This window comes from Nicotiana tomentosiformis, chromosome 5 (assembly GCF_000390325.3).
Source record: "Nicotiana tomentosiformis chromosome 5, ASM39032v3, whole genome shotgun sequence".
Classification (NCBI taxonomy): Eukaryota; Viridiplantae; Streptophyta; class Magnoliopsida; order Solanales; family Solanaceae; genus Nicotiana; species Nicotiana tomentosiformis.
This window is the reverse complement of record NC_090816.1, coordinates 115,406,470-115,417,384: the sequence shown is the minus strand read 5'-3', so window position 1 is coordinate 115,417,384 and position 10,915 is coordinate 115,406,470. Positions and strand designations below refer to the sequence as shown.

Below are 10,915 nucleotides of genomic sequence, written 5' to 3'. Positions count from 1 at the left end.
AAAAAAAGTTACATGATTAAGAGCAATGTTAGAAATCAAGCTATCATTGAACGAAAATTTTAAACGTTTTTTCTACTAAAGCTGGCGTATTTTAATCAAACAATAACTACAAAAATAGGTATGAAAATATATATGTTGGTGTGGTTTGGCAGTATCTATTGCCTAACTAGATTAATGTGTGAAACATTAGCCAATAAGTTTAAACCATTAGATCTGTTCTGCATATAATTTTTTTATACTATTATTTATTTTGTCTTTATTGGTCATAGGGATTGGAAATTTGGAATAGTCAAACTAATTTTATACATCTATTTTTCTCTCTTTTGAAGATTTCTTTTCTTGTGGGGAAATTGTGGATTCCAATCCCTTTCACTCTTTTCTTTCAAACCAAACAAAATTTAATTTGAAAGAGAAAGCAATCTTTGATTACAGTCAGCAAATGCTTAACCGTTTCAACAAATTGCGGCACTTTGTTGTCCCTTTCTTATACACTTGTTTATAGTACTAGTATCCCAAGTTGATTAACTTTTAGCCTATACTTACTTTATTGTCTAGAAATAAAACTAATTAAATGAACTCATTTGGCTCTGAATTTCTGGGTGAGTTATGACCCCATTTGCTCCTATTACTAGGCAAAAGGACAGAATTGTTTAAAGCATAAGAATTTGATTTAAATTGGGAGATTTTTTATTCATATGTTTCATTCAAAAAGATTACGGGAACTCCTCTAATTGCTATTTAACAAATAATCGTAATGCCACTTCTAAGTCTTAAAATATAAGCCTTGTAATCTCATTTCCTAGTTAAAAAATAAGTCTTTGCTCAAATGAAAAAGGTAATCTAATACATAAAATATCTTATATTTATGGAGGACCCAAAAAGGGCGAGTCTTTGCTCAAGTGAGGATAAATAAAAGTTGAAGGCACTGTCAAAGTCTTAAGTTTATTTACCCTATGTTAGTATGATGTCTATATCATTGAGTGAGTTCCTGTACTTTCAATCTGAGGTCTCAAATGGAAATGTAGTTCTTGGCAAGGAGTAAAAGGAATAAATATACTGTTAAAAACTTATCTTTTTACATGTAAATAGTATAAAGTTTGTGTAATGAGACACAAGATCAAGTCAAGCTTAGTTCTTATTTCGACACACTAGACTCAGGACCCGTTTGGCCATGAGTTTTGCCAAAATAAATTTGGAATTCATTTGACAAACACATGTTTGGCCATAAATTTTGCCTACATTTTGGCAAAATCTCAAATCCCAAATCCAAAATCCCCAAATCACCTCAAATGGTGACTTTGGGCCAAAACATGACCACTACATTTTAAAAAAAATTTAAATATTACCCTAAACTTTTATAGTTTGTAAAAGAGCCTACATTTATTACGACCAACTAAATATTTGATGAATATGCTCCCTTATCAGCTCAATCCTTTGTGCATCTTACTTTTGCTTCTGATTTGTAGGCTAAATAGCTTTCTGAATACTCATATCAGTTAACTTTTTCTTTTTAATTAGGAGCCGTAATTCTCTAATGGGACTTCATTGTAATTAATGATTTATATAGTTCATTATAAAAATGATAATTTTATACCAAACTTATTTATGTTCAGGACTATGGTTTGTGATAATGGTACTATTGGGTATTTGTGATAGTTTTTAGAACTTGTGGGATATAAGTCATGTTTCATGTTTTTTCAAATAAAAAGTGAAATATGTTTTGAAAAATCATGTCCAAACACATTTTCATCTTCAAACCAAACTTCACCAAAATCAAATTTTTCAAAATAAATTTGGGACTCTATGGCCAAACGCTAGCTCAGTCAACGTCGTAAATCGAAGTAGATTTCAAGTCCTAAGCACTTATCTTCAATCCGACTCATAAGCTGTAGTATACTTATTTAAAAAAATAAGTGCAATTTCGTGGAGTGGTTAGTGCAACTACAAACTGTTAGTTGCATTACAACCATCTTTTCGTACGTTCTTTTGCAAAGTAGCAATGTCTAGCTGTTACTAAAGCTATTGAAATTAATTGCCAACCTGTTAGGTTTCTTCAGTAGAGATCAATTGACCAACAACTATGACCTAAAGGAAGAAAAGTTCAAAATTGTTTAGTATTGATTTTAACTCAAACTAGTTATATTTCTTTCACATGAATCACTAATAGTCCACATTTTTTAATAAAATTGTACACTTTTAATCTTCATGTTTGATATGAAAAAATATATATTTTCCTAGAAAATAAGTGGTTATCATTTATTTTCCTTATTTGGTTGGTAAGTGAAAAACTTTCTCGTAATTTTTTTTTCTAATTTTGTTTAGAAAGTAAAAAATATTTTTTAGAAATTTTTTATGCTACTTTCTTACTCCCCCTTCTCCCAAATATCTTGTTTTTCGTGCTCCCCTTCCCTCTCCCCTCCTCTCTCTAACCTTCTTAAAGAATTTAATTATTCTTTTAAAAATTTACACTAACCAAAGGGACTAATGTGTTGTTTTACCTTTTCTCGCAAAAACAACATTAAAATCTGTGTTACATAACTAAAAAGAAAATACTTTTTTTTTGGTTGAAAAAGAAAATACTCTTTCTACAACACGAAAAAAGTATTCATTTTATTAAAATAAAAAAAAATATTTTTTCTATATCATGAAAAGAAAATACTTTTTGCTATATCATTTTTGTTGAAATGAAAAAAAATACTTTTTCTACATCATAAAAAGAAGTAGAATTAACCCAAATAGCCATCTACCTAACTACTTAAACTAATAATAGCCGGTTGAAGGTATAATATATGTATAATTTATGTATTATATGTATATAATTATGTATATGACTAAAAATGTAAACATTGAAGAAAAGTTTGAAAAAAGGTGTAAGAAAAATTTGAAAAAATATTTTTCCTTTCTTATGGAAAAGAAGGGGAAAAAAAATTAATATCAAACATGGAGACTAAAAGTGTACCACTTTATTAAAGAATGTGGACTATTAATACTCCATAAGAAAGAAATAAGACTAATTTAAGATCCAAAGATACTTAACTATTTTGGGTCTTTTAAAGGCTAAAGTGTTTTCTACTTGTGTGTTGTGAATCAACTACGGGGAAAAAATTAGCCTTAAAAATAAAGAATTCACATCAAAACATGCAATATTTTGTGAATTCAGATCAAATTTTCAAGCTCATCACCATATATGTACATAACCGATCTCAATTAATTTTGTGTTCTTGTTAATTGACTGATTGATCAAAATAGTAATCTATAAAAATGATTTTGAAGGGAAAGAGGTATCAAATCAAGAACTAAGAAACACTAGAGTTGAAACTTGAAAACAATTGAAGTTTCTTCTTTTTTCAATTCTATATTTTTTTTTCTCAACAAAATTGCTTATGATTTACAAAACCTCCAAAGAACCCCCCAAAGTTATCAACAATAAAAAATCAGCCCCACATCAAAATGGCATGATGTGAGTAGTCTTCGTATCATAGCTAGTAGAAAGACAAGACGCCGCTTTCAAATTCACCCTAAACACTTTAAGCAAATCGGCGGCCATTTGTCTCACCGCCGGCGAACAATTACTTTGCAACAACAACAATATCTTCGCCATGCCGTTGCTCTTCGCAACTGATTCCTGTGCTTTATGATCCCGAAATAAGCAACACAAGCTCCACAAAATCGTTACCGCATGTTCCGTTGCTTCGTTCGATACTTTCAATACTTTCTTCAATATTGCTTGTACGCAATCTCCGTCGTTACACAGTTCTGTTCTCCCTTCTTTACACGTAGATATTAATTCTAACAATCTCAACACTTTATCCGTTAAACCGGCCCCCAGCTCCGCCGTGGACAGTGCTTTTCCGATCGTTTTCACCGCTCCGGCTTTTACGAGCTTCACGCGGTTTCTCCGTAGCATTGCGAGAGAAATTAAACATGAAATGGAACTTTCCATTAACTCGGGATTCCAATCGGAATTGGTTGTTGAAAAACTCACGAGAACTGAGTATAAATCGGCGTTTTCTGATAAGGATGATTTAGCGACGGAATCCGTTGACGTTATGAACGCTAAAGCTTTTGTCATCTCAATTCTCAACTTTGAGCTTCCGTTTTTGAGAGAATTTATTATTGTCGGATATACATCGTTTGCTTTTGCGATTTTTGACGCGGAAGAGCTTCGTTCGAGCAGCATTTTCCACAGAGGGACGATTTTCTCAACAACTTTGAGGTTTTTTGGATTGTGAACGAGGAACGAAGTGAGAATCGCGAGGAAATCACTCTCCGCGGCAACAGACGCTACGAATCGGAGATTCTCTGGCGATTCTTCGGAGAAAGCTAAGAGTTTCGATAAGCGGTCCGAGTTCGCCTCCAACTCGGTGTGAACTCGAAAGTCGCTAACGAACTGTTTGATTAGCTCGCGAACCTGATCGCGGCTGACTGAGTTAACTCGGTTTGACTCGCCGACGGAGGCCTGAGTTCTGACCGAGTCGGACCAGATCCGGATGAGTCGTTGGAGAGTGTGGTTAGGTACTAGGTCCTTAGTTTGTAACACTTGCATGGTGGCCGGACAGGTATTGTTACCGCTGTCGAGCCACCGTTGGATGCTACTCCGGTCGTAAGTGACGCCGGTGCATAAACTCACCGGCGATTTCATCACGTCGAGAGAAATCGGACACCGGAAGAAACTCGGCACCGTTATGTACAAATCGTCCCTCCGCATTTTTATGTTGCCTTTGAACTGTGTGTTTTAGAGAGAGAAAATTGCAAATGCGCAATATCTGTTTGTTTGATGGGTCAAGTTTTTAGAGAGAGAAAGAAATAGAGAAGAATGGGAGGTGGGGGAATGGAAAAAGAAGGGGTTTATGAAGGAGGAGGAGAAAAAAGAGTCAAAGGAATGGTGACGTCAGATGTTGGAAATTCCTTTGCTTTTTATGTAGTCTTTTGCTCTTTTTTAATTCCTCTTGCACTTTTATTTTTTTAGTTTTGAAGTGTGGCGAACATCGTACAAAAAAATATTTAAGTTGTTCTTAATAAATTAAGATAAAAAATTATTATTTACATTATTATTTTTTAATAAAATTATATATCGTTCAACATTATTTAAAATTAATATTTTATTAGTCTATTCTATAAAGAATAATACAGACGGTCTGGTGCATTATGCAAAGTATGGGGAAGGGTCGGACCACGCGTGTATATAAAAAATAATATTTTTATATATTTTTTAATGAGAAGTTTATAGTCATGTTTAAAACTACATATTTTAAATATTTTATGGATACAATGTTATGACATTTTTTATATCTCGTATTTTAAAAGTTATTTTTGTTTAATTTTGTATCAAATTAAACTACAAAAAATAAAATATAACGAAGAGAATATTATTTGTACTATTATTTGTTGTAAATAGTGACTATGAATAAATTTATCCAGGTGGAATGGTCAATGAAAGGAAAGGTTTTTATTCAATTCAAAATGGGGGAAAAAGGTAAGCACATTGGGTGTTGCAATGAGGTTCTCTTCTTTAGTGTACTTTGCTCATCGCCATCCAATTTACAACCTCCATTCACTTTTTTCTTTCTTTACTCCATTTTATTGTTCAAAATTTGGATTCCTTTCAATTTTTGTCTTATCTGAAGAATAAAATAAAAAAGATTAATATACTTTATTCATGGTTAAAATAGGTTTTGAGAGATCAAACTTTTATAATGTACGATTATTATATGGGTATTTAAAGTTACAGTCTCCCACTTGTCCATAATGATTGTACGTGCGCCATTAGTGTTAAAAGACAAGTTTAAGTTTAAGTATTACTTGCTTATCCAATTTAGATGCTCCCTATTGCATTATTGTATCCATTACTCGTAGTAGAAATTGATTCTTTTAACAAAATAGATATGAGAATATTATAATACCAACATCTTTCTCAGTACTTATAAATCAGTTTGATCAAGATTCCCTATAATCTTACTTTAATTAGAGTGTCCATCAACAGAGTATTGCTAATAATATAAAAACAATAGAGGGTAATAAAAGGAGCCGGTTGGTCAAGTTTCTAAAAATAAACTTATTTTGAGAAATATTTTTTTTTAAAAGTTTTTTTGTCAAAAGTACTTTTGGTAAAAATCAATTTGTGTTTGACTAATTAATTTGAAAAGTACTTCTCAACAGCAATAGCGTTTGGCAAACTTTTAAAAAATTGCTTCTAAATATATTTTTTAAAAATATTTTCAAGAAAAGTATTTTTGGTGAGAAACTATTTTTTCATGCTTCTCCAAAATTGCTTCTGTTTATACTCTAAAGTAAAAAATATTCTTTTAAAAGTTTGGTCACACACTTCAATTTTAAATAAAAATATTTTTTGGGGGGATTTGGCCTTGAAGAATCTTGGGCAAACAAGTTAATGCTGTAAATAATGGGTCCAACCAGCAATTGCTAAATTAGAGAATTCAATCGGTTTAAAGAGTAAATAAAAGAAAGAAATTTTACCTCCAATAGCAAAGGTATACACTCTATTTACTATAAACCAAAATTATTTTCTATAGCTACCTTTTATATTTTAAAATGGAGCCTTGGCGTAACTGGTAAAGTTGATGTCATGTGATCAGGAGGTCACGAGTTCGAGCTGTGAAAATATCCACTTACAGAAATATAGGATAAGGCTGTGTAAGATAGACCCTTGTGGTCCGGCCCTTCTCCGGACCCCGCGCATAGCGGGAGTTTAGTGCATCGGGTTGTCTTTTACCTTTTATATTTTATAACAAAATAAGTATTTATGGTATATATTACCATTGATGCATGAAATACGTTATTTATGTTTTTCCTATCTCTTAGACAACTGGACATACCTATTTTTAAGGTGATTGTCGTTACTGTATTCATGAATACATGCGCGTACAGCTGGACTGCCCTACTTTTAGGTGTTTTTTACTACTTTATTCATGAATACAACAGTGCGAATACATGCGCGTACAACTAGCTGCCCTGATTTTAGGGGCTTTTTGCTGATGTATTCATGAATACATGTGAATACATACGCGTACAGCTGGACGACCCTAATTTTAGGCGCTTTTTACTGTTGTACTCATGAATACAACAGCGCGAATACATGTGAATACATGCATGTACAGCTGGACTGCCCTGATTTTAGGCGCTTTTTACCCGCTGTACTCATGAATACAGCAGCGCGAATACATGTGAATACATGTGCGTACAACTGGACTACCTTGATTTTTAGGCATTTTTTGCTACTATATTCATGAATACGGTAGCACGAATACAGCGAATAACTACCGTAATAACTGAATAGTAGATATAAGAAATAATTATGTATATGATAGCTATGAGAAGTTAATAGCCACTAAATAATAGTGGATTCTGAAAGTTTTTAACTTTTGTGAACTGATAGTCTAAAAAAATTTGACTTATTATGTCACCTAAGCAAAATTAATAATCTGTAAATAATATAGATAACTAGCTATGGAATAACACTGACAATTACTATGTCTTATTTTCAAATATGTTATGATTGATTATCAATATATATATGCAGAAATGTTTGGACCCCTTTAACTTGGCAACTTTTATTTAGTTTCCTATTAAATTTCACGTGATCTTTAATACCCCTTGAACTTGAAAATTCGATAGTCTTGACCCCCCAGATGTTGATATGGTAAAGGGCATGAATACACTCTCTTTTAGGCGTGTGAGAGGGAATAAAAATCGAAAAATCAGCTTCCAAGAGGTTTTTTTTTTCAAATATTAATTGCCACATAATCAAATGTAAAAATTTATTTATTCCAATTGCATTTTTCATTGTTTCTTCTTAATATATATTGCATATCATTCGGATTGTATTGTTTTTAGATACAACGAGTATTTGTTTCAACTATATATTTTTTATCTTTTTTTCGGTCCAAATCTATAAAAGTTTGTTGAAACTCCATTTATTTTTAGCCAAATAAAAAGAAAATTTAGCCAAAGTAATGAAGTTCAAATGGTGTATTTTTTACAAAAACAAAAAAAATACTTGTATTTTTATTTTTATTCTCATGCAACTATTTATTTAATCAATGCATTTTTCTTATTCAAGTCAAATTCGCAAATATTTAGTCGAAATTTTATTATTTTTAACTAAAATATTTACTTAGACAATATATGGAGTTCCAACATCGTACCTTTTTTAGATGCAATGATAATATATTTTAACTGTATATTCCTTTTTTTTCTGACAAAATATGTAAAAATAATTTGATTAAAATATTATTATCTTTAGTCAACTAAAAAGTATAGTAAAAATAACTTTGTTTCAAGTTATTTTTAAACTCGAAAAAAATAATTTAAATAGTTGATGGACTTAAAAAGAAAAAAGATTATTTTATCGTTAAAAAATGCCACATGGATGAAAAAATTAATGTGGCAGTGCATGCGTCACATTCTAATGTATTGTCAGCATCCAGGGGTAAAGACTATGAAATTACCAAGTTCAGGGGTATGAAAAATCAGGTAAAATTTTAAATAAATAAATAAATAAAAGTTGACAAGTTTAGGGGATTCCAACTCTTCTACCATATAATTAAAAATCCCATGATCCTAGTGGAATATATTCTACAAAACAATCTAAAGAATTATCATTGAAGTAGGATGGCGCGAGCAGAGCGTGGGAGGGGACCAAATTCCCGAAGTTACAAGGAGTAGTATTATTAAGAAAGATGGGGTCGTGGTCAAACTTATGTGGGGCCTAAAATTGGTAGAATAGAGAAACTATAAAGTGCGATGCATTAAACTCCTGCTATGTATGATATCCGAAGAAGGGTTGGATCACATATTTGAGTAAGTTACATATTTGATCGATCGACCAAAAATAATTACAACTATTAATCAAATATACAAAAGATATACATCCAACTGGTTTAACTTAAAAATAGTTGTCGGGTGTATAAGATATGTATAATTTTTATGTAGGATATGTATAATCCGGGGGTGGCCCAAGGTCAAGTAACTAAAACAAGGGTTTTAGGCCCCCAAATTTTGGGAGCCCCAAATTTTTCTTTTTATTTTGTACTCGTGTTTGGTATTTGTATTGATACCCCGACTAATCTGGATTCGTACCGCGTAAGACCTAGTAAAATAGAGAGCACATTTCAACATGATTTTTTTCATCCACAGGGCTCAAACCCGATACATCTAATTAAGGTACGTTTTGGATCATACCCATCTCACCATAATCTTTAGGGCCTAATTATATTTAGTATTTCAAAATAAAAAATTGAATATATTTTATAAAAAGTAAAAATAACCTTTTACTTTAGTATTGATGTAACCGTTTGAGCAAAATATCAGAGAACGAGAATCAATCACCTTAAACTCTTACCGCGAATATAAAATCTTTCATTATTTAAATTTACGATTAACATCATTAGTGATGTATGTATATTATTATTTTTCTTTTATATCTCTCACTAGAAATGTTTAATATATTTTTACTGGTTATTATTTTTGTGAGTGATTATACCGTATAATTTTCTCATGATATTTAGGTGACGATACACGTTGGGTGGGATTAGATTAGGTGCTCTTCGAAATTGTTGCGTATGATGAGGAAAAGGAACGTGGGTTATTGGGCCCCACGTACCAGTGGACAACTTATTTTTAGTTAGTTTCTACTGGGCCCCATTCTTTGGGCCCAACTAATTGTTCGCTTGGTCGGTTCATGACACAAAACGCACGGCTGGTGATTTGCTTTTGGTATAACATAATTGGCTCTTTAGAATTAGACGTATCTTTGTATTGTCACTTTGGTCAAACCTTTTCCCCCTTTTCCCTCCACTTTGTTTGCCCTTTTTATAATATTTTTCACCTTTATTTATTAAAGGCAAAATACTGAACTATACGATCAAATTCATATCACGTGAGAACGAAAATTAGATTACACACCAACATTTTTAAAATGTAACTAATACACATTACTTTTTTTCTTAACCGGTTTTAATATGTAATGTCACGCACCAATAAGACCATACACATGTTATAGTTTTAAAAAATAAAATAATAATAAAACATCTAAATTTATAATTATACCTTTAGCATCTCCCTTCGTCTCTTTATCTTTTGCAAACGACCAAAACAATGGCTGCCACCAAACATTAACGGGCACCCCACCATTAAATTAATTTTCATCTTCTTCACTATATCAATAACTTTATTGTGACACATTCATGCTTTCATTTTCTTCTATAACCACCAAGCTTCATTAACTCTGCCATAACACCACCATGGCTTCCACCTCCACAATCACCATTTTCAACGGTTAACCCACCGTCAAAACCATTTTCATAACCCAATAATCTTTTTCACCGGCAAAAAGTATACAAAATCATTAAGAATTACAAGAAGATCGAATCATCAGGAGAACCCAGAAGTTGAAAACGACTAAAGAATATTTTTCTGAGAAACTTTCTTCAACAAATTAAGGTTTTTCCATTTGGGTTAGGGAAAAATATACTGGTAATTTGGATTCCCAAATAAAATCCGCAGAAAAAGTATCTCAGAAAGCTCAATTAAAATCCGATATATTTTCAAACTTAGGCGTCAACAGAGGATGGTTTAACCCATTAACATGATTGAAGTAGCTGAAGTGGGTCCAAGTGTTTAGGACTAACCAGGGCAGATTTGTGAATTTTTTAAACAAGGAACAAGATGACCCAATTTATTTATTTTTAAAAACTAAAAACAAATTGACATATACACAAAAAATCTCCTGTTCACGCGCTTCACTTGTGAAAAAAAATAAGCACTAGCCACGTGGGCAAAATAGTATGTATTAAACACACTCCGAAAAGATTGAGTGTGTAAAATAATTGTCGCCTTCAAAAAGTGTATAACAGAGATTTAGTTCATAGTTTCGGAGGTAACTTATGTATTTTGC

General features: G+C 31.9%; 1 protein-coding gene across 1 annotated transcript; it reads right to left on the bottom strand.

Annotated features, from left to right (window-relative positions):
• Positions 1 to 3,312: 3,312 nt before the first annotated feature.
• On the bottom strand, positions 3,313 to 4,834 carry LOC104112882 (U-box domain-containing protein 27-like). The gene has a single exon (XM_009622923.4). The coding sequence runs from the start codon at positions 4,706 to 4,708 to the stop codon at positions 3,446 to 3,448; it is 1,263 nt and encodes a 420-aa protein (XP_009621218.1). The 5' UTR covers positions 4,709 to 4,834; the 3' UTR covers positions 3,313 to 3,445.
• Between the last annotated feature and the right edge of the window lie 6,081 nt (positions 4,835 to 10,915).

What these genes read in the sequence shown, in the direction of transcription:
- LOC104112882 (XM_009622923.4), bottom strand. Translation starts at nt 4,708, where the DNA reads ATGCGGAGGGACGATTTGTACATAACGGTGCCGAGTTTCTTCCGGTGT.